At 38.8% G+C, this 25,307-nt stretch overlaps 1 protein-coding gene across 4 annotated transcripts in view; it reads right to left on the bottom strand.

Annotated features, from left to right (window-relative positions):
* Window positions 1-25,307, bottom strand: part of THSD4 (thrombospondin type 1 domain containing 4) — a 600,466-nt gene that overhangs the window by 216,888 nt on the left and 358,271 nt on the right. Inside the window, exon 1 of one of the 4 annotated variants that reach the window (XM_043493647.1) lies at window positions 18,724-18,998. The exons of the other annotated variants lie outside the window; for them this stretch is intronic. Coding sequence (XP_043349582.1) covers window positions 18,724-18,795 — 72 coding nt within the window. The 5' untranslated portion in view covers window positions 18,796-18,998. Of the gene's footprint in view, window positions 1-18,723; window positions 18,999-25,307 lie in introns of those variants that run through there. 4 annotated transcript variants of the gene reach the window in all.

Here is a 25,307-nt window from a genome sequence, read left to right as displayed (position 1 = left end):
CACTGGACTCCCAAAGGCCATGAATGAGGCTTCATCCTGGAGAGGTTTTTTTGTTAACTGAATGAAGAACTTAGTATCGAATAGCTACAATACTTTGCTGTTAGCCTTCCCCAGAAGCACAGGTTTATGATGGCTCTTTCTTACCATAAAAAGCTGTTACCAGACATAAATTTACAATGAGCTACATAAGATTTATCCAACTGGCTCCCACTGCATTTAGAAATATTGGTAGCAAAAGTCACCCCATGCCCTCAAAGCATTGGAAAACGGCTCTCTTCTTTCCCTGTGTTGAGAGGTGTGACAGGACCCCCAGGGACTGTGGGACCGATGTGCCCCCATCACTCTCCAGCCTGGACTCTCTCTCACAATGCTTTGCTAGTGACAAGCAGCAAACCCCTCCAGGCACTGTGATCACTCAGCACAACTGCATGTGGAGCCCTGCACCCAGCTAGATTAGATGAATGCTCCCAGAGCCATTCATGAATCACACAGGGAAAGGCACAAGCCAAATCCCCCCAGCTCCCAGCCTTGTACCTCAGGAATATACAGTCTTGCACTGCTCAAGATGAGCAGTTCAAATGTATTAATTGGTTCACCACTTCATCAATGGAAAGTGGACAAACACCAACCTTTCCAACCTGAGCAGATTTACCACACACTTTAGGCAAACTCACTGGTAAAGATAAACAGTAAAAGAAGTTTATTGACCACAAAAGATAGATTTTAAGTGAGAGTAAGCGACTGGCAAAAAGTCAGAGTTAGTTACCAAAATAAAATAAAATATAACCATACAATTTAAACTCACAACCCTATTAGACTCGGCAACATCTAGAGTAAGCAGTTTTTCTCACCCCACTGGATATTGCAGTCCTTAATATACAGGTTTGTCCCTTAAACCTGGGCCAGTCTCCTCTGTTGGAGTCTTCACTCCTTTTGCTTTCCTTTCATGCACCCCTAATGACACCCTCAATAATTTCCACAGGACTGATATTTTCAACTCATTTCCTTACTATCCTGTTGAGAATCTAAGGCAATTTTGTTAAGCAAACAGCTAAGGTATTCAATACTTTTTCTTTCATTATTTTTGCCAAACCATTTGCAATAGCGTGGAGTTTTTTTGTTGACCTTAAGCAGAAACATTAGCACCTTCTGGAAACATTACTTCCCCATCCAAGAAAGAATTTAATATATTTTAATGGAAGTTTTGAAAGTTCTGCAGGGTTTTATTTGTTTGCAAGACATTCAGAGCTTCCCTCTGAACACAGCAAAGAAACACAGTCCTGAAACTCATGTGGAAAGAGTGTCGTACTGTTGCAAGTGTTGAAATTTGCTCTTTCCAGCCCTGAAGTGTTTCTTTTTCACTTAAATACTGCTTCACCAGCTCTCCTGTGCTTATTTAGCAGCTGAAAACAGCTGCAGATGTTAACTTTTGATCTCATCTGCTCTCAATCAAATCTTAACAATTGCATAGATGGCTGGAGCTATACCAAGTGCCATTCCTCACTTCCAAGGACTAATGGACTTTTCAGCATTGCCATACTAACTTCTGATAATATGGAAATGTATACTACATTCTGCACGTTAACTTCTACCTTTTCTGTACACTGTACCTTGTCTTGCAAACACTGATTTACATTTTTCTCCTAACTGCCTTTGGGAAAATTGTAAAAGGATTAGAAAAGTCTTCATTTCACAACTAAAATCTATGATAATTGAAGTGACACAATTAGGATTAACCTAATGAATGATGCCACAAGTAGTGAGTCCAAAAGATTGAATGGAAAATAAATTGGGAATTACAGTGACATTTCTCTGTAAACTCAAAAATTGCAGTTTTAGATCCTAGCTAGGCAGCTATACATGACAATACATTATCGTCCTTGGAGTTTGAAGTTAAACAAAAGAAAACATTAACAGGTGGGAGGTCAGAGGACAAACAAACAGATACTAGAGTATGGACTGGTAGAAATTATTGCATGTCTATGCTGCACTCAGCAGCTCTGTTGTGGGGGAACAAACATTTTACAAATGATAATTTGTTTTAAATTAAATTTATTGCTAATGAAACGGGCCAGACCAACATCCTTAGGCAGCAAAATCCTCTGTTTACCCAATGGACAGGCACAGGATAGGCATCAATGGCATAAGTTTCCTTACGGTTCCCCAATCTCACTTGAACTCAACCTATTGGTATTACCTCTAAAAGAAAGGAGTAATTTAGACTCCATAGCTCATTCGGTACTTGGACTATTTGCTGAAACTATCAATAAGGTACCAATTAATGTCAGTTGTGATGATGATGTCATCCTGTAGACACCTCTGAATCAGGAACTGGACTGAGACCAGTCAATTACTTTACTTATGCAATTGAACAGCTCTCTCCCCAGTTCCAATGCAATTGCTAGGTGTCAAGACTCACATAGAAGAGGCTGTGAATGTAGCTTTCAAGCTTCTGCCTATCATTTTCCAGAGTTCCATAACTGAGCACTATGAAAAGAAGTTCTGTAGGGTCACAGTGACCCCAAGCATAGACTGTCTGGACAGCCTTTCATTTAATTAATGAAAATGCGTTTACCCAATATTTAATACACCGAAAATTATGCCTAATGGTCAGAAATAAATTCAAAGCTGGTAGATAAAGGGGGAGAAGAATGCACAATACTGTGAACGTCTAGAGCTATAACAGTAATCTCTGTTGGAGTCCTTTTCTGAAACCTAGCTGTACAGGACATTTCTCTCCTTTCCTATTAGTGTCACAATGTCACTTCTGATAGCAGGACTCATTGATACACTGTGGCTGCCAAAGGAGGCCAGGTAAGATATTACAGATTGCAGAGGTGGCTAGAGATTCTAGACAAGCCACAGGGGTTCCCTAGTCTCTTAAGTAATACTGGAGATAAAGAAAAGAGGGTACAGAAGAGAGGGAACATTTCTAAATCCAGAGCTCGGATGATCAAGTACTATAGAGATTGAGAGGATGCAATATCCTGCTCCTGAGAAGCCCTTCATCCCTCACTTTCCTCCTACATCTTGAAGCCGGACTACACAACCTAATCAGTACAGCCAGAAGAGCTAACAGTTTATCTTTGCCAATACCCACCTGTTCAGGGCTCTAGATTGCTAATATAAGTATGTCATATTAATCTCTGTGCCCAGCTCAGCTTTTTAAATTTCCTGGTAAAGGCAAGTGCCCTGACCCTAATCATCCTCTGATCCAATAACAAATCCATAACAACAAGTCACCAGGAAGCAATGTCTTGTGTTTCTGTCTCTTAGAGGGTTTAGCTAAACTACTGGGATCACTGGTCAACCTTACCTATGGCCACTTTACCATATATTACTCCAAAATTCAAAAGGTCTCTACTGGAATCAAGAAAAAAATACCAAAAATTAGAAACAAGCATTTGACGGTCACTGGCCTTTTAGTTAGATCTACTGAGGAGGAAGAAGAACCTAACAGAAGATTTGGAACTATAAAAATGTTACTGATCAAAACACTAGAAAAGGAATAATTGTGCATTCACAGAAAGGTGTCCAGAATGGCCCAATAAGTCTTTTCATTCCCTAACTTTTATCATGTATCTCATGCTAACATAACTCTTCTATTTAGGTTTCAGAGTAGCTGCCATGTTAGTCTGTATCCGCAAAAAGAAAAGGAGTACTTGTGGCACCTTAGCGACTAACAAATTTGAGCTTATGCTCAAATAAATTTGTTAGTCTTCTATTTAGCAATGTCTACTCCAATTATCATAACGATTGATGTTTGAAACTCAAGATGAAGCACTTCATATATTTATCAGAAGGTAAGTGGCCTATGAAATGTGCCATAGATTCACCTGAGCATAATGAAATTAAAGCCCCATGCAGTTTGGAAAGTTCTAAATAGGTTACAAATATATCAAACGCCACAAAGTTGATGCATGTAAGCATTCCTGGATCCAAAGATATTCCTCAAACCATGAGATCTATGAGGGATTCCTATGCTGTATCTGTTTGCCAAGCCTCTACCCCAAAACTCGAACTCCTTACAATATAGTCCTGCAAAGTTGCAGCTGTGAGGGATGCATTTATGATTCTTTGAACAGGTCCCACAGATTTCCCACCTAGTTTTCCCCTTCCTTGAGCTATGAGTGGTGCACCACTCCCACAAGGTACTGCACCTGACACAGGAACAATAACCATCCCATGGATAACAACTATTCCTTAGAAACCTTTAGAATACTCTCCCCTCCATGAGCAGCCAGATCTACTGGCTTGTCCAGGAAGATCCCTCTCCTCTCCATACATTTTGCACTTGCTGAATCTACCTAATTGTTTTTCCAAGTCTTCATTATAACTGAATGTTGCTCTCTGTCTGACTCTGGTAGTTTGTCTCTGTATAGAAGTTTATGAGTGCTGAAGCCTTCTGTATTACATGACTTTTCAATAATTTTTCTCTTTACCTACACTCTTAGCATTTGGCATCCAGGTGCTGGCTCTATAGGAAAGAGATCCATTTCCCACCAAATACCTTTCAAATATTTCTAACATTATTATTGTATGCCTGTATCAAATGCTGACAGACAAGATGTTTCTTTTTCACTTCTCATTAATACCTGATTTGGAGAAATTTTTCCAAATCATGGAAGCAAAAGAAAAATGTGTGTATTCATAGAAAGCTTCAAAGCTACTACAATGAGGTATTTGGGGGCATTTGGGCAAAGACACTAACATTTATTTTCATGGCACTTCACTGGTGAGAGTAAATGATGGTCCTTAAACAAATTAAAAAGGACAGAGGCCCTGTCTAGGACTCACTAGGAATGAGGAAGACTGCACACACAAAGAAACAGAATAGAATTCAATAGATTCAGACCTTTCATTCACATTAAGGCCCCTTTATATTACCAGAGTAATATAAAGGGGACTTAGTGTAAATGAGAATCAGGCCCTCAATCTCCTTTCTATTTTTGCTGAAAGAGAGAACTCATTAGCTAAGAGCCTAGCAGACTCCTCATTGTTAGTTAGATATTAAGCATTACCATGCCACTGTCTGGGTATACGACTGCATACCTTAATCATTTCTGTTATTTACAGTGAAAATAAGTCAGCATAATATTAGTGATGCATTCAGTAATTCTGGCACCGATTTGATACCACAAACTGCTGCTGAATTGAAAAAAAAAAGAAGAAGAAAACGATTTTGGTCACATCCTGGGCTAGGTAGCACAATAAAAAGTTTTCTGAGTGCCACTAGAATTCAGCTCTTTTGCATCATTTTTCTGCTCACTGTTCTCCATTAAGTTGCCATTTCTTCCTGCAGCATTCTACAACAGTGGAGACAACTGCTGAAGAGCCAAAATATAGTGCTACGACTTTCAGTTATTTTTAGTTATTGGTTTGTTTGTTGCTGCATTGTGCTTTTGAGTGCCACCATTTCACTGGAAACCGGGCACATCAATTAAGATATACCTGGTATTATACACAGAGAAGCACTTGTGATGCATTTGACCTTGGTCACCTGTTACATTAGGCAGCACTGAACATCCACCCTGAACATTTTCGAGAATGGCCTGGGTGCCTGGCTGAAGATGCCACAGAGGAAGCCAGCTATTCAGTATTTAGACACCTAAGCAGACACTTTTAGTTCAATAGATTGGAGAGAACATGTAACTCTGCTAGATCACCTCAGATAGTTTTCTGGTTAACAAGGAAACAATAAATGCAGTTAACTTAGCCATTCTGTGTCCTTATGCTTTTCTGGAGGATATTGGTTCAGAGCACTTGGCGCCCCTGGCTAGAATACTTCACTATCACCTGCTCATTGGAGCACTAAAATAAATCTCAGTTTTCAAGCACCTACAAGCAAGAGCTCAGCACATCTGTTTGAAGTGTTTTACTCATGTACAGATGTTATGTTTCCCACCCACTAAATGCTTATCTTACAGGAATCTCACACTATTTTCTCTCTAACAATTACATTTTATTCCTGGTTTCCAGACCTGATTCAAGTACAGGACATTGTTTAATATTAACAGCATCATCAATATAATCCAATACAACAGAGGTGTCAATGCTGCCTTGTCCTGACCTTTAAGAGACTACTTGATTTCATAGCAATAAAACTAACAAAAACAGCTTACGTAAAGCTAAGGAACATAACAAAATACTAAACTAAGAGAGAGAAATGAGAAATCTTCCTTTAGTGGGGGTAAATTCTTCTGGTAAAGTTGTTGACTGTTTGATATTAAAATGTAGCATTCCCACACGTTTTTACCATTGTTTTCATAATTTTAATTTCCAAAGAGCAAGGAAATAATCATACACTGAAACATCAAATATCCAAGATTTTTACTGCCATATTTCCCTTATTTGTGACCCGTTAAACGACAGAGCTGGGTAGACATTCTTTTAAAAATAAAAAATGGATTTTTGTTGAAAATACTTTTAACCAAAATTTTTAATGAAAATATTTGAGTTTGTCTAAAAAGAATGAAAACCATTTTGATTTAAAGTATAAACTAAAAACTTTGGAGTTTTCCAGTTTTTTGATGAAAACCTAACTTTTGGGGGGAAACTAATGAAAAATTAAGCAAAAACCCATTTATTGTAAAAAAATAAATAAACCCATAAAACAAAATTACAGGACAGGAGAAAATTCACTCAAAACTGTCCTTAGCCTACTGTATCTCCCAAAATGGAGGCTTTGCAGTTTCAATGGTAAAGATTCACTCAGAATCTCCACCACCTCTCCCTGGAGGAGGGGGAAGATAAGAGAGAACTCTTCAAGAACCCTTGCCCCCCACCCTGACATATCCTTCCTCCTTATCCACACTTCTTATTTCTCCCAAGGAAAACAATTATTTGGCACCCATGAAGGAACAGATCAATAGCTTCAGGCAGACACAAACAGATAGACCTTTTAATTGAATGCTCTCTCTCTCTTGCTCGCTCCACTTTCATGTGTCTCATTTAAAGAGAGTCTTTAAAGAGAAGCAAGGTAGCTGCTGTCAATGATATAATTGCTATGTTGGTAAATAAAGGTCTTAAAACACACCGGAGGATGACATTCGATTGCTAGTGCTGTCCTTTTAGCAGCAATGAAAGGAAAGCATGTGGAAGGCATAATCGAGAAAGCTACAGATATTAGCAGTGTTGAGAATACAGCTTATGTATTTCAGTCCATCTCCTGTCCGCTGTATTTCAACCACACAAAGACAATGTGCTTTAAGTTCCTGATCACTACTTAATTACCTTTAACACCCGAACTATGGACTCTGATCCACAGCCCAGTGAGCATTGCTAGTAATACATCCATATCACTGTACCTGCAGGAAAGCTTGTAGTAAAATTACAGCCTTGACATTAACAGCAAGGTGTGTGTTTACTTACAGCAGCCTTTTTTATGTGCCAGCTCTTATTTTCGGAAGGGTTTTAGTGGAAAGAGGCTGGGTAATTCCGTTAACACACCAACCTCCTTATGTCTTCTTCAAAATGTGTACACCATAGGTGCAAAGAGAGAGAACGTACAAAATGCTGCTGTAAATAACAGAGATAAACCCAAATACTAAAGTAGGGAGCTGATAAAAGGAGATATTACCTCACACAGGCAGCAGCCAGGAGTTTACAAGAACTTTAAACATTCCTATGCCTCATTATACATCAGAGCATTTGAAAATCAGATCCTTATAACATTTCCATAAAGAGATAGGAAAACCGGAGAAATGATCTTTAAAAGAACGAACTATTTGTATAACAACTGTATGATTTAAAAGTAATTATGGTGAATTATTTTGCCTTTGTGGCATACATTTTTTTAAGTGAGTATCTTTCAATACATTGCAATGTAAACTATCCTGCCTTGTACATTCATTGTTCCATTTATATATTCAGCATGTTTGGATCAATCTTAACATTCTTACAAACTTTCTGCTATTCAAGATTAACTTGCTATGCCAGAGTAAATAAAACCATTAATGTTACATTGCTAAGTCTAAATGCTGATGAATGTATTTTTAAGGGGATTATTATTTTTAAAGCAAAAGATAAAATAAAATCTAAATAAAGCAAGTAAACCTATAGTACGGTATAACAAAAAAGCATTTACTGCACGATTAGTTTCTGAACAAAATGATATTTCCATGTGTAAAATTCATGGTACATTTTTTTAAACATGTGTCTTTATCTAGTAAGTGATCCAACAGGTTTTTCAGAGAAAGGCTTTCTGGAAAAATGGTCTATGAAATTTAAGAATCAATGAGCTAACCAATCAAGCTTAACCATTAATTTGCCAATGATGAAATGAATTTAACCTATAGTGGATTTCAAATATGAGGCTATAGTTAGAAGTTGTATGCATTATTATAACCTAATCTTTGTGTTCCTCAGATGCTTGCAGCATAACCAAGAAATGTAATATAGGCCTGACCCAGAGCCTATTAAAGTCAATAGACTTTGGATTAGGTTTTATGGGCCAAAAGCTATTACCACGGTATATTCACAACTCACTGCCAGTGCACTTCACTCAGATCCGCAATATTCCTGATAATACAGACCTGGACTTTGCATAGGAGGAGAGGATTCAGGAGCAGTTAATGCATGGGAAAGAATGAGAAATTCTTGAGGATATTTGAGGAAAAATTCATGAAACGTGAAAGAATCATTTTAGGAGTTATTTCTACAGCAATATAAATGACAACTTTATTGATGGTAAATCACCCTAGCATACACATACATTTCTATATCAAAGGATAACTATTAGAACTGAAGTTAAAGTTGAGAGAAGCAGTAGCAGCACATGACTAGAGAGTATGAGTTAAGTATGCTATATCTCTGTAGTGTTTATGCACAACAACAACAACAGAGTGGATATTCACAGATTGGCTGCACTTTGTGCTATGCCCTTTACAGGTTTGTTTTTCAGCTCCAGTAGGTCTCTCTTTTGGGTATTATAACTAACTGTGATCAATTACTGTCATATATAATGACAGGTTTCAGAGTAGCAGCCGTGTTAGTCTGTATTCACAAAAAGAAAAGGAGTACTTGTGGCACCTTAGAGACTAACAAATGTATTTGAGCATAAGCTTTCGTAAGCTACAGCTCACTTCATCGGATGCATTAGTGAATATGCTCAAATAAATTTGTTAGGCTCTAAGATGCCACAAGTACTCCTTTTCTTTTTGTCATATATAAATTACCATCTGCTTTATCATCTACTATAGATTCATAGATACTAAGGTCAGAAGGGACCATTCTGATCATCTAGTCCAACCTCCTGCACAGCGCAGGCCACAGAATCTCACCCACCCACTCCTATGAAAAACCTCACCCATGTCTGAGCTATTGAAGTCCTTAAATCATGGTTCAAAGACTTCAAGGAGCAGAGAAGCCTCCCTCAAGTCAACCATGCCCCATGCTACAGAGGAAGGCGAAAAACCTCCAGGGCCTCTCCAATCTGCCCTGGAGGAAAATTCCTTCCCGACCCCAAATATGGCAATCAGCTAAACCCTGAGCATATGGGCAAGATTCACCAGCCAGATACACAGGAAAGAATTTTCTATAGTAACTCAGATCCCATCCATCTAATATCCCATCTCAGGGGATTTGGCCTATTTACCCTGAATATTTAAAGATCAATTACTTACCAAAATCCCATTATCCCATCATACCATCTCCTCCATAAACTTATCGAGTAGAATCTTAAAGCCACATAGATCTTTTGCCCCCACTGCTTCCCTTGGAAGGCTATTCCAAAACTTCACTCCTCTGATGGTTAAAAACCTTCGTCTGATTTCAAGTCTAAACTTCCTGGTGGCCAGTTTATACCCATTTGTTCTTGTGTCCACATTGGTGCTGAGCTTAAATAACTCCTCTCCCTCTCCTGTATTTATCCCTCTGATATATTTATAGAGAGCAATCATATCTCCCCTCAACCTTCTTTTAGTTAGGCTAAACAAGCCAAGCTCCTTAAGTCTCCTTTCATAAGACAAGTTTTCCATTCCTCGGATCATCCTAGTAGCCCTTCTCTGTACCTGCTCCAGTTTGAATTCATCCTTTTTAAACATGGGAGACCAGAACTGCACACAGTATTCTAGGTGAGGTCTCACCAGTGCCTTGTATAACGGTACTAAAACCTCCTTATCCCTACTGGAAATGCCTCTCCTGATGCATCCCAAAACCGCATTAGCTTTTTTCACAGCCATATCACATTGGCAGCTCATAGTCATCCTATGATCAACCAATACTCCAAGGTCCTTCTCCTCTTCCGTTACTTCTAATTGATGCGTCCCCAACTTATAGCTAAAATTCTTGTTATTAATCCCTAAATGCATAACCTTACACTTCTCACTATTAAATTTCATCCTATTACTATTACTCCAGTTTACAAGGTCATCCAGATCCTCCTGTATAATATCCCGATCCTTCTCCGAATTGGCAATACCTCCCAGCTTTGTATCATCTGCAAACTTTATTAGCACACTCCCACTTTTTGTGCCAAGGTCAGTAATAAAAAGATTAAATAAGATTGGTCCCAAAACCGATCCCTGAGGAACTCCACTGGTAACCTCCCTCCAACCTGACAGTTCGCCTTTCAGTAGGACCCGTTGCAGTCTCCCCTTTAACCAATCCTTATCTACCTTTTGATGTTCATATTGATCCCCATCTTCTCCAATTTAACTAATAATTCCCCATGTGGCACGGTATCAAATGCCTTACTGAAATCTAGGTAAATTAGATCCACTGCATTTCCTTTATCTAAAAAATCTGTTACTTTTTCAAAAAAGGAGATTAGGTTGGTTTGGCACGATCTACCTTTTGTAAAACCATGTTGTATTTTGTCCCATTTACTACTATAATCTTAATAGTGTAAATTTACAGTGCATCCAAAGGAACTTTCTGTTAGATATGCTATAGAATTTAAAGGTCAATCCAGCCTCTTCAATTGCCCATCCACAAAGGCTCCACAAGATCCCCATACTCCACAGATATAGATATTATCCATGGTACTTTATGGGAAATTTCCTCTGTATGTTAGGAGGGCTCATGTCTCAGAAGAATCAGTGCAGCTTTTTTATCCCCATTTTACAGATGTGCAGAAAAGTGAAGTGAATTTTTCAAGGTCACATAGCAAGAGTGTGGGAGAGATGGGAATAGAAATAAGGTTCCTTGATTGTGTACTGAGGTGAATATTAGTCCCATGGAAATTAGGAATGGAAAAAAACCTACAGTAGTAAGTTAAATAGTTCACTTCCCTGTCAATATATTGTTAGGTTAGATTGCCAGCCACATTCCCCTGCCAACCCACGATTAGGTTATCTATTCCATCCCCCACCCAACAAAGTGTTTCCCCCGATAATATATTTTCATGGTATCTGTTCTAGTCTAGCTAGAGTCTAGCTGTAAATCTCTTGAGCAATAGGCCTCCCACACATTTCCTTGTGAGTGTTCCATTCCAAGAGTTCGACTGATGATTTGTTTGTGGACAATATAGTTTTATTATCCTTTCTGTCCTCACGTTAGTCATTATTTAAATTAATTATTTCAATTTAAATCTTATAATCTCCCCAGCTCCTTAATCATTTTTGTTAATCTTGCCCAAGCTCTCTTCTTTCTCGTAACGAGGTGCCCAAAGCCTAACAGTGAATGTTGAGGTGGCCAAATGGTTAAGGCAACAGACTGTGGTGAGGTAGGCTGGTACAGTGGTTACAGTACCAGCCTAGGACTTGGGTTCAATTCCCTGCTCCACCACAAACTTCCTGTGTAACTTTGGGCAAGTCACTTGGGAAACTGAGGCAGAGACACTGCCTGCAATATTTGGATAAGAGAACTTTCGTACCTAACAGGGGTGCTGTAGATAAGCACATTCATACATCCCATAAATACAGCAGTGTTGAGGATAAATACATTAAGCTTGTGAAGCATTCAAATGCTACAGTAATAGAGCCACACAGGTACCATAGATAGAAAGGTGAAGGCAGTAAACCAGGCACAATCACAGCGGGCCGGGGGGTGGCACTGTCTGCTCTATGACATGCTGCTTTCACATTTACAGCCTAAAAAGGCATTTGGCCTATTTTTGCTGCCTTATTAAATATTCCACACTGTCTCATCTCAAGGATAGAACATCTGACACAATGTGTGGAGCTTTTTAGAATGACACCAGAAGATTCCAATGAGCATGCTAAGAAAATTGCTCATACATTCTAGATCAGGGGTGGGGGTGAATTCTTCCATGATAGACTAAATGTCAGTCAACCAGGGAAAATATTTAAAAGGGCCATGGCCTGATGTTTACCAGGTTCTTCGCTTGCTCAAGCAGTCCATTTCTCATAACAGTGAGGGAAAACATGATTTATACCCTACTGTATGGAAAGAGAGTCACAATGCTGGCATAAGCTATACTCTTTGGCTGACCTCAGAAACAGACCTGTCAGCCAAGGAAGACTACTACACGAGCAACACAAAACCTGAAGACACTTTTAAACAAAGGCAGTTAAGTGACTTGGCTCCTACCACCCAACCCAGCAAAGAATTAAAGATGTATATGTATTTTTAGAAACAAAACCCCAGCTAGAAGCTGGCACCATGGACCCCAGCTCTGTCTCAGGATGGGAGAGAGAGTAATTAGGAGTGGGAAACTTATTCCAATACAATAGGAACTGACTTGAATCTTTGGCCTAAAGTTGAACCAAACGGGGTTTTTAGGTGTGAACAAATTAGTCCAATTTTAAAGAGAAATATATTCTACTTATTTTTATCCATGGTTGTACTTCCTGCTTCCGATTCGAAAAGGGAACAGACTTGCTGAAGTACTAAGAGAAAGGCTGTTCTCACAAGATTTTCAGTGCAAAGTTTGCATGGTTCAGATAAGCAATTGAACAGAAATTTTTAAGGGCCACCCAGGATGGTTTGCCACAGCAAGCCAACCTTTCTGCTAAAGATGTTGGCCACCCACAAAGTGAGGACCTATATCTCCAAGACTTGTGACATTTCCAGGGAAATATTAAGTCAGGAACTGAGGTTTGCAATTCCATGATGTGGGCAAGGAATTGATGCAGGCGGGATCAGCTGCATTCCTGCGTATCTCCTCCTAGTTTTGCAATCCATGATGCTGTACAAAGCACTCTCTCCTAGAAACAACCTTTACTCCACTCAGCCAAATCAAAATGTCTGAAACATCCATAGTTCACACATTAGATCTTCTGTGGTTTCAGAGGGCAGGGATATAAAGACCTAAAGATCCTGTTTCCTATTTTTGTATGTTCACTTTGCTGTCTTGATCCCCTCCCCATGCCTAAACTCATAGGGGATGATTTAACAACCATTAAACTAATAAAACGTGTTGTATTTCCAACAGACAGCTGATGAAACTAGCCTTTAAGAATGTGGTTAGATTTTCTGTGCTTCATACTGAGTGCTGTAGGAAGTACAAAGCAAATGACATCCCATCTGTCTGAACAGAAGTTCTGATTCTTTAACAAATCCAATTACTACAGTGATTGGAGAAAAAATTCTTTTGCCTGGACACAGTATCATCCTAGAGCTGAAAAGGATTCAGAAAAAGTTTACAAGCTAGTTCCCATCCATTTAAATGCACCAAAAAAATCAGCTAGGAATATATGTTTATGAGTAATTCACATACAGATGAAAACACAGATGAAGGAGATATTTATTTTACATTTGAGGCTAATTTTTTTGCCATGTCTATAATGTACACCTACTTATTGTCAGGCAGACAGAATTTTAAAAATGCTAATTGCAAACAATACCAAAAAAAAATCCAGATATTTTACTATTTGACCTTGGTTTAGTATCACATGGTTTGGAGGAGAATTTGGTTTGGGTTTGGAGGAGAATTTCCTAAGGAGTCCAGGCTGGGTGAATTTCTTTGTAAAGATTTATGCATTTCCACATACATTTTATTTTCTGAAGTCAGTGGTCATGAGCAACATAGGGTATGTCTACAAGCAAAGAAAAACCCACACCTGGCCCATGCCGGCTGACTCAGACTTATGGGGCTCAGGTTCATGGGGCTGTTTCACCTGGGCTCGAGATGGAGCCTGAGCTCTGGGATACTCCCATCCCGCAGGGTCCTACAGCCTGGGCTCCCACACAACCCCGGAAGTCTACACAGACATGAAACAGCCCCACAGCCCGAGCTCAGAGATCCTAAGTGGGTTGGCACGGAGCAGCTCAGGTGTCTAGCTGCTGTGTAGACATACCCTTAGGGCTCCATCCTGTTAGGGAACACGTTTGGGTGGACTCCTATGCCAGGTCAAGCTCCACTAACCACACAGGTGCTCCATGCAAGTGCAGGAATCTTTAACATGGAACTCATTGTGGGACAAGGGTGTAGAGATTATATTACAAAGTATTAAAGTCAAATAGGTTGAAGACCACAGAGATCTTTAATGGGAGAGAAATTCTATCAAACTTCTAATACATCTGAAAAATAAGACTCGGTACAAGTCATGATTAAAATGCCAAGAACAACCTAATGTCTGTCATCCTGTGAGATATGCAATATACTTTATGAAATTTTCTCTTATATTTCACTACTTAAAGCTTAACTCCCTTGGGGTCAGATCCTCAGCTGGTGCAAGTCAGCATAGCTCCACTGACACCTACAGAAATCAATAGGACTATTCAAGGAGTAGGGTATGTCTCAATGTAAGGTGGCACAATTTGGCCTTCCCAGCCTAAAAGCAACTGCCACAATGGAAGAGGAAGCATGGTTTGAGTATTCAGCTGAAGAGATTTAACCCTTACAAAAGTTCAAAAGAGTCCCCTGAAATGTACAAATGTGTACATTGCAAACAGCAAAGGGAACATTTAAAAGTCTGAGTATTTTGAAATAGAAAAAAGGATGATTTTAATCAAATATGATGCAGTTGTGTGCTGATGTCTGAATCAAGGAATGAGGTAATGTAGAGCATGCTAATGAAGACTTAATATATGGGCATACAAAGTCCCTCAGAACTACTAAAGGAGAGTCTCTCCAGTTGCACATGGAGAATTCCCAGGACAACCTACCTTGCTGAGCCCTGACATACTGGCCCTGGAGGAAAGTTTCAATGACAGGGTGGAACTCAGTGAATGATCACACGGGGTGCTAAGACACAGGACTTGCAAAAATACAGCATTTCAAAAAAAAAAAATGCTTAACCATAATTTTAAAAATGAGAGCCAAGCACTGCACTTTCTACATAAATTCAGATAGATTTAGTCTGCTTCAGTTTTTTGTGGTTTTCTCATTATTTTCTATCCAATGGCAAATAAACTTTACTTCTTTCTTAGTCACAGGAACCAGTTGTACAGTCTGTTGGTGGGGACAACTGCTCCTGGACACCCAGTAGAGAAGGAATAATCTGTCCTCTGATCTCCAGAGAGACTAAGAGTCAGGAAGAAGATAAAATTTTGAGCATCCAGCTATGGGTGAAGAGAGTTGCAATTTCCTCGCAAACAGTATCAAAAAGGGTTCTGATACTGGGCTAGTATGAGTAATGAGCAAGTTGCAAGATTACCCTGCCACATTTCCCTTCCAGATTAAAAAAAAAAATCTTGATCCTAAAATATCACCTAAAAGACAGGAAAAGTGGAGCAATGCAGTTTAAGTGACATCATGTTGAGTCATTCACTATCCCAATGACTAAAACCAAGCATGAAATAACCAGACAAATACAATCAGGAATTCTTTAAGATTCACAAAGGAGGAAATTGTAACAGTTGGATTTTCATGATTTTCTCGAATGTTTCTTGAATAACCAAAGGAGCATGTATTAGAACGCAGGAAAGAACAAGTTGGCACGAAAAAGACCATCACATGCTGATGTTTTTATGAGCAGACCTTTAACAAATATAAATAAATACACATGCACACACACACACACCCCTACAAATGGACCCTAACAAATTCTCAGCCGTGAAAAACACACCACAGACCATGAAATCTGGCCTCCCCCCATGAAATTTGGTCTTTTGTGTGCTTTTACCCTATACTATGTAGATTTCATGGGGGAGAGTAATGTTTCTCAAATTTGAGGTCCTGACCCAAAAGGGAGTTGCAGGGGGTCACAAGGTTATTTTAGGGGGGTTGGGGTATTGCCATCCTTACTTCTGCACTGCCTTCAGAGCTGGACGGATGGAGAGAAGCAGTTGTTGGCTGGGTGCCCAGCTCTGAAAGCAGTGCCCCACCAGCAGCAGCACAGAAGTAAGGGTGGCAATACCATACCATGCCACCCTTGCTTCTGTGCTGCTGGCTGCTGCCTTCAGAGCTGGGCAAGCCAGAGAGTGGTGGTTGCTGACTGAGGGCCCACTACTCTGTAGTCCGCAGTGCAGAAGTAAGGGTGGCAACACTATAGCAGGCCATCCTTACTTCTTCGCTGGTGCTGGCAGTGGCCCTGCCTTCAGAGCTGGGCTCCCGGCCAGCAGAAGTAAGAGTAGCAGTACCGCAACATCCCCCTCACACACATACAATAACCTTGTGACACCCCACCACCACCCCACAACTCCTTTTAGGTCAGGACCTCTACAATTACAACACAGAGAAATTTCAGATTTAAATTGCTGAAATCATGAAATTTCAGATTTTTAAAATCATATGGCTGTGAAATTGACCAAAATGGACCTTGAATTTGGTAGAGCCCTAACTATAAAGTAATAGAAACATTTGTAGCAGTAAATGCAACACTTTAAATCAGCACACTGTAATACAGGCTACTTTTTAAAATGGCTGCTCACTTATTTTCCCTCTTTTTATTTCCTGGTCTATCCAGGGAAGGGAAAAATCCTAATTGAATAAGTTTCCTAGAGAGATAATATTTATGTAGCCAAGATCTGCAGCTGCAGCAGAAAAATGCACATGATTATCCATTGGTCTCTGGCGACTCACAGACAAAGGAACTACTCCATTGCTATCAGACGTGTATTTTAATTATTATATGGCTTTCATAATTAGACATATAATTATATTAAAAAAGCAGATGTCTCATTACTGTAGTAAAGCATATGATCAATGATACAGCTCCAATCCTCTTTTCATATTTAGTCTGCAGTATTAGCTGAAAAACTCAAGTTAACAGTACAGCAGTGTTAAGTATATGGCATAAGGATTACAGTTCTAAAACTTTCCACATTGCACTTCTACTGCAGCAATTCATTTCCAGGTAAGAACACAGCATTGCTTTTATTTTACTCACTAACAAGGATAATTGGCAGGCAACACTGCTGCTGCAGTAGATTTACTGTTTACATGGATCTCTGAAGAGCATGTGCATGCAGTGTAACAGAAATATTTTCCATAGGAGCCACCGCACATTTCAAAGTCCCTGTGCCTGGGTAAGGTGAGTCCATCTATCATTTTTCTTTACTCAGTATCAACAGGAAAGTTAAAACCTCAGTGACAACTAGAGGGCAATGATTAGCTTCTAGTCGCTCTGAATGTCCACCCTTTTAAATTCCCTGAGCCTCTGATGGAAACTTTCCCCCACCTTTTTAATTAGATCAAAGACTGCATTTCCCAACACAAGATTTCATTAAAATAGACCTTGTTTCTGGAATCACAAATATTACCATTCCTTTTTAAACCACTCTGAAAGCAAAATGCACTCTCTATCTAGAACTATGAGCTAATAACCAGTGCCAACCCAGCAGCAACTTAGATGTGTTTTCAGTTCACCTCCACTTTCTTTTACCAGGGAAAGTAATAAGGCTATTAGAACCTTCTGACAAGAACAACAAAAGTCAGAGCTTTAAAGCAGAAATCACCATCCTTCAGAAGATTTAGTTTTCACTTAGCTCTTTTGCATATTGTTGACATAATATGCAAAACAGCTTAAAGAAAAGAGGCTTATTAAAGAATAACATATGCATTTTAAAAGAACAAATGGATATATGCATCACATTTTAGTTAGGGAGTGGGGAGAGAAGAGTATCAAATGTATCAAGGAGCAGGTTTGTTTTTGCCAGTGATTTCAATAATAAGGATATTCATATCTATATAATTATGTTTGCTGAATTCTTTCCTAAATGGAAAACGACTATTTTAAATTTTCTGCTTCAATGTGCAATAAGGGCTTGATGTAGAACTAGGCTGATCTGAGCAAAAACCTGGAAAAGTGCGTTTAGCAAATGAAGCAGCAATTTCAAATGTACAGGAATGACTGTTTCATTCCATCACTTAGAATTCTCATACTAATAGGAATATTACAAAATCCCTTTAGGGATACCATATATATTCTAAAACAGGGATAGTTTTTCCTATCTCTTATGTATTATTCTAATAATTCACACACATTGAATTCACACCCATATTATAAATATGCTCCATACAAGGAGACTTGCAGTGTTTTACATAAGAAAAACAGCAAGTAAAAACTTTTTTCAATCATACATCTTTCTTGCAGAGAACTTGAAATTAACATTGTATATCATCAACACTACAGATTGTTGTAAACAGTATTATATTTTTCTACATATTAGCAGAGAAAAATCCACAAAACATGATGTATCCTCTGTGCGACAATTAAAATCAAGCTAGTTTTCAATAGGTAGTTTCATTTAGCAACTATAGAATTCTGCAAACAGCTATTTTCATACAGCAGCAGACAACGCAATTCTAAAATGTAACACTTCGTATTAGTCTTACGCAACATAAAATCACTCACAATCCCTGTTGAGAGATAGAAGAGGAAATTAAATTCTGACAAGACGATAATTTTTTACAAGACTTTATACTAGGCTTACCTCTCCCTCAGGTCTTGCTAACACTGCTGTTTGAAAGTAGAGCAATGTTAATATCAGGTAGCTGACAAACATTATTACCCAAAGTTAGAACTACCCTAAAGGAGAAATCCCTCTGCCAAGTACTAACAGCTAGCAGATGCACTTGTGTCTCAGTATCACAGCCCTGTAGTTCTGCTGGGCACCACTCTCTCTCCTTCTGATTCACTGTACTACCAGGAGCTTTGCTCTCAGCCACTGCACTGAAGACAACTGGTAAGCTGATCTCTTCATGTAATGACTTCTCCCTGCTGGGGGAGGGGGCTTGAGTCAGTAATGAGCTGGGGGCTGCAGTTTGTATAAAGCAAAGAAGGGGAGGGACAGAAATGGTCAATGCCAAGTTATGCATCTGCTCTGATTCATAAAACAAGCTAAAAGGTAACCTTTAAATACACAAGAAAGCCTGTCAACGCCTTATTGACTTAGGTAGGCATGATTGGAGAACAGACGCTAAAGCAGTGCAAAGATGCCTGTTGATGCTTAGACAGCAAGAGCTGCTTTAAAGCTGCAGCATGTCCCTTTATTAAAAAATAAAAATCAAAGCAAAATCTAGCAAAAAAATCAACTAAAACACTATTCAGAAAACTACATATAATCTCTCAGTTTACAAGGAGCCTTACATCAGTACATCATTAGAGCACAAATGGTCCAATCCTGCAAGGGGACGCCGTCAGCACCCTCAACTCTCATGCCTACTTCCTAGGAGTTGAGGGTGCTCATTACCTCTCAGAAGGTGCTTCCTTGCTTGCAGGAATGGACTCTATAGAAAGATTAACGGGATCATTTATGGTAAATCTTGAGCACCACCACCAATATGCAATCCCTCTCTCGTGTTTTCATGTAGACAGTAGACCAAAAGATTTTGATTTAAAGTGATAAAACCCCATCAATGATAAACTGCTTTGACCAGAATTACAGAGTTTCAAAAATAAGGGAAAGAGAGAAGCTTTTTGTTTGCTTTGTTTTTAGCTGGTGATCATGACATTTTCAAGCAAATAGTAAAACAAACAAATATGGACATAGCTTTAGTATTCGATCTGCCAAATAGACTGCTGTAAATCTCAGAAACTAGCAAAGATGCACAATACGAGCCATAAAGGATGAAGTTGTTCCTTTTGTTTAACATGCCTGCAGTTCTCTGTAGGGTGCTCTTTTTTGCTGTCGTCAAGAAACTAATACAAAATATTTATGAGACATGAAAATACAGTTCTGAAGTCATATTGAATAAATGCATCACACTCAACAGAACAGAACAATTTTGTAACATTTAAGAATTTATGGGACCTCTACATAAGCCCTAAAATTCCTCTCCTTCCCTTTCTCATTTTACTTTCTTCTAAATATTGATAAAATCTTGAGAGTTGGCAACACAAGTCATGTGAGATCTGATGTTTTCCTTAAAGCCCCAACTCCTGAAGTAAAGTGATTACATGTGAGAATCTGAGCTTTCATTTATGTGTTTCAAAAATGTGTTTCTACCCCTCATGGTGGCAGATAAAAGCTCAAAAACATGTCTTGAGTGTAACCTAAGGTCTCAAAATCCAGAAGGCAAAGAAAAACAACACAAATTTATTCTTTTTAAAAATCTTATGATTTTTAGGCTGATTTTATGATTTTGGGGAGTTTGACTCATGATTTTTGAATTCTTGGGGTTTCCAATACTGTAACTTTTCATTTGATCCTGTATTTGTTTTGCACCTTGGTTTGCTTCGTCCAGTCTCTCGCTCCCCCTCCCGCTTTTTTTAAATTAATTTATTTAAAATATTTTGTTTGACATTTAACTCCACAACAATCCTTTCCTCTCTCTACCCTAAAAATGAAAGGTAGGCATATCTGGCTTCCTTGCTTTAGTTTTCAGACTAGTGCCCAAGTAACAATCAAGTATATTTATGTAAAATGAAGCTTGAAGAATTGTAAATAAATAAATACAGTCAGACTGCTAAAAGATAACAGAATCCTGGTATTCTTCTTACTGGTAAAGGGCCAGATTCTGCTTAACTCTACTGAACAAAACTGCTACTGAAGTCAACAGGAATTTTGATCAAATAAAGGCTGCAGAATTTTCATAAGAACATAACAGCCATACTGGGTAATATCAATGGTCCATCTACCCCAGTATCCTGTCTTCTGATAGTGGCAATGCCAGGTGCTTCAGAGGGAATGAATAGAACAGGAAATCATCTCGTGATACATCCCCTGTCATCCACTCCCAGCTTCTGACAATCAGAGGCTAGGGACACTCAGAGCATGGGGTTGCATCCCTGACCACCTGGCTAATAGCCATTGATGGACCTATCCTCTATGAGCTTATCTAGTTCTTTTTTTAACCCAGTTATAGTTTTGGCCTTCTCAACATCCCCTGGCAAAGAGTTCAACAGGTTGACTGTGTGTTGTTTGAAAAGGTACTTCCTTTGGTTTGTTTCAAACCTGCTGCCTTTTTTACTTCATTGAGTGACCTCTAGTTATTGTGTTATGTGAAGGAGTACATAACATTTCCTTATTCACTTTCTTCAGTGAAGATTTTATAGACCTCTACCATGTCCCCTCTTAGTTTTTCCAAGCTGAAAAGTCCCCGTTTATTTAATCTCTCCTCAAATGGAAGCTGTTCCATACCCCTAAGTCAATTTTGTTGCCCTTCTCTGTTTCTTTTCCTATTCAATACATCTTTTTTGAGATGGGGTGCCCAGATCTGCACACAATATTTAAGATGTGGGCATACCAAAGATTTGTATAGAAGCATGATGATATTTTCTGTCTTATTAACTATCCCTTTCCTAATGTTCCTAACGTTCTAATAACTTTTTTGACTGCCTTTGCACATTGAGCAGATGTTTTCAGAGAACTATCCACAATGATTCCAAGTTCTCTTTCTTGAGTGGTAACAGCTAATTTAGACCCCATCATTTTTATGTATAGTTGGGATTATGTTTTCTCATGTGCATTTTGCTTTCATCAACATTGAATTTAATTTGCCATTTTGTTGCCCCATCACCCAGTTTTGTGAGATCCCTTTGTAACTCCTTGCAATCTGCTTTGAACTTAACTATCTTTAGTCAGTCTGTATCATCTGCAAATTTTGCCACCTCACTGTTTACCCCCTTTTTTCCAGATCATTTATGAATATGTTGAATAGCACTGGTGCTATTACAGATCCCTGGGGGGACACTTCTCTTTACCTCTCTCCATTCTGAAAACTGACCATTTATTCCTATCCTTTGTTTCCTATTTTTTTAACCAGCTACTGATCTATGAAAGGACCATACACTCTTATCCCATGACTGCATACTTTCCTTAATAGCTTTTGGTGTCAAAGGCGTTCTGAAAGTCTAAGTACGCTATATCCACTTGTGCACGTTTGTTGACCCCGCTCAAAGAATTCTAATAGATTGGTGAGGCATGATTTCCCTTTACAAAAGCTATGTTGACTCTGCCACTACAAATCATGACAGGTTTCAGAGTAGCAGCCGTGTTAGTCTGTATTCGCAAAAAGAAAAGGAGTACTTGTGGCACCTTAGAGACTAACAAATTTATTAGAGCATAAGCTTTCGTGAGCTACAGCTCATTTCATCGGATGCATCCGATGAAGTGAGCTGTAGCTCACGAAAGCTTATGCTCTAATAAATTTGTTAGTCTCTAAGGTGCCACAAGTACTCCTTTTCTTACTACAAATCATGTTCATCTATGTGTCTGACAGTTCAGTTCTTTTCTACAGTTTCAACCAATTTGCCTGGTACTGAAGTTAGACTTATCGGCCTGTAATTGCCGGGATTTTCTCTAGAGCCTTTTTTTAAAATTGGCATTACATTAGCTATCCTCCAGTCAGCTGGTTCAGAAGGTGATTTAAATGATAGGTTACATACCACAGTTGTTCATTGTGTAATTTCATATTTGGCCAAAAGTTATTTACATATAGTCAGTTCACTGACCTAGTTCCCAAGCCATTATTAACAACAGGGAATTAATTGGCTAATTTCTAAGGGTCAGTTCAGTTCTCATATATGCAATTGATGACAAAATCTGAACCTAAGGCATTGAGGGGATATCATGCTCTGGGAGTAAGAAGGGTTTCTGTGCGGTGTAAGGCAAGTACTAGGAGTAGAGCTGGCCAGAGAACGACAATTCTGTTTTGGGACAACTTTTGAGGTTTTGACTTTTTTTCCCCCATTCCAATATAGAATGGATATACAACTTTTCAAATGATCTTGAAAAATGTGTTGAAATGTCTATTTTCAGATCAAAAAGGTCAGTTTTTCAATTTGCGTTTTTCTCCCTTCCTCTTGTCCAAAGTTACCAAAGAGCCTTTTACCTCAGAAATCTTCCCAACTGTAAAACATTTCAGCTTTGATGAAGCAGCTTATCTCAACAAAAATATATTTTATCAAAAATATTACAACTAGTTCTAAAAACCAAAGTTATTGCGTGGAGCAACTCCTAGCATATCCTGTCTTCCTATTAATAGAACTTTCATTTCCTCTGTTGCAGAGAATGTAGCCCAGCAGACGATTTAACAGCTGGAACAAAATTTTAGGATGAAATTGGAAATACTCAAAGTGTGAGTTCTCATTTTGGTAAGAAAAATCTAAAATTGCGTAATTTTTGTGAAAAATTTTCTAATTATCCACTCAGTTATAGAAGTTCACTTGAAAATGAGTAAATTTTCAAACTTAAGTGATTTTGCAGTAAAAAATGTTACAAATTCACATTTTCATGCATCTCAAATTCACATTTTCATGCATCTCTTACAAATATCCCCCTATCTGTGGGTAAATCAGGTGTCTGGGTGGCATCTGTAGGCAGCCTGGAGTACTAGGTAATTCTATCCTAACCCACAGATAAATGCTAAAATAATTTTTCAAAACCCCGAATTTAAAAACACATTTGTTATTTTACTTAATAGTATTTATAGGGTTTAAAAAAATACTTTGCCCCTTACAGTCAACAGGAGAGTCTACTGATTTTTATGGGCCTTGTATAACTTGCAAATGCTTTTCTCAAATAAATCAGGGTCAGATTATTAAAAATTGTTCATCCACAAACCACCTAGTAGCATAAATGGTATCCAAATGGACTGCCAAGCAGGGGATCCAGGTTTCAGTACCTAATCATCTATGCTAAGCAGAACTGGGAGTAACAGGGAGGCAACATACTCAGCTCCAGGGGATAAAGGATTTACGCGAGTCTCTCATATGATTCCCTTCCAGAGAGTAGCATTAACCAATTTCAGAGAAATCTGCATCCAACCTCTTCAGCTGGAAGCAGATCTGTTAGAGTCTCGGAGCACATATAGAGAGCCTAGAGGACTCCTTCAATAAAGAACATTAATCCTCAGCTAAAAGCCTCTACTGAGTAAAAGTAGAGTATAGGAGAAAAAAAAACATCTGTCTACTCAAATAAAGTGGAAATGAAGTTCTTCAGCAGTTCAAATATGTTGGTCCAGATCATCCCCTGGAAATTCATGTGCAGAGTTACTTCTCTAGCAATAGAGGAGAGGAGAAGAAGATGACCTTGCAGAAATGCCCCTCCATAACTATTCTGGGCACAAATCTCTGCAAATTTTGGATGCGAGGTCAGAGATGGGTGAAGCTCTCTGCAGAACTATGATTTACAAAGTCCCTGGAAATTTAGGTTGGAGGTAATGCAGCTTGGCCTTCTATTACCTCTCTCTGGGTCTCCTCTGTAGCTGGTAGTGAGCTGCAAAAGGGGAACAGACAATAGCAGAGTTGCTGCAGCAAGAGGTGGCAGCCTAGCCCATCACTTCTGAAAACTGGACCACGTAATTCTTTGGAAGGAACAATTATGCCTATGGTAAAAATCATTTCAGGGCTGTCTAAATCTCTTAATCTCATGAACACAGCACTTTTAATCAGAACGTACATGGAGGAAGGGATGGTTTAAGTCACCATTTTATGGTCTCTAAGCTAAATAATCACAGGTTTACAAAATGCACCACCAAACTGACATCTCAGTAAAGATCTGTCTTCACAAGTACTTGTGTGTGTGTTAATTGCCCATGGCAATGTGTCTGAACTACAAATGTCATGTCAGAGGAGACTTAGAATATGTTTCCAACGAAATGCTGTCAGAGAGCCAACTTGTCCTTCACTGTTTTCATAAAGACCTAAACATACCATGGAGGCAAATACTGAGCAAATTTTCACACAATTATATCTAGCAGAATTTTTACACAGGAGAGCTCTTCTTCTGAGCCTTACAACTGAGGGGACTGGTTATGTGAAATAAAAACTTTATATGGAACAAATATTGGTGTTTAATGTGCCAGTTGGTCCATAAGTTACAAACTAAGGCCTCAATTCTGCAGCTGCTGTATGCGGATTTACCTTTGTTCCTGCATGGAGCCCATTGAAGTTAACAGGGTTCTGGGTGGGCACAGTGTGCCTGTCGGCACAGAATAACTTCCATAATTATGGTAAACTAATACTGTTTGTACAAAAGCATATTTCCTTTTCTAGATGTCTGGTGAGTAAAATGGTGATGAGCACAAAAATTAATAAGTTTTTTGCTATTGTCATCACAAAGTAATATAGCCA

This window comes from Dermochelys coriacea, chromosome 10, assembly GCF_009764565.3.
Source record: "Dermochelys coriacea isolate rDerCor1 chromosome 10, rDerCor1.pri.v4, whole genome shotgun sequence".
In the NCBI taxonomy this organism is placed as follows: Eukaryota; Metazoa; Chordata; order Testudines; family Dermochelyidae; genus Dermochelys; species Dermochelys coriacea.
Note: the sequence above shows the minus strand (reverse complement) of the source record. Positions and strands in the feature narration are given on the sequence as shown.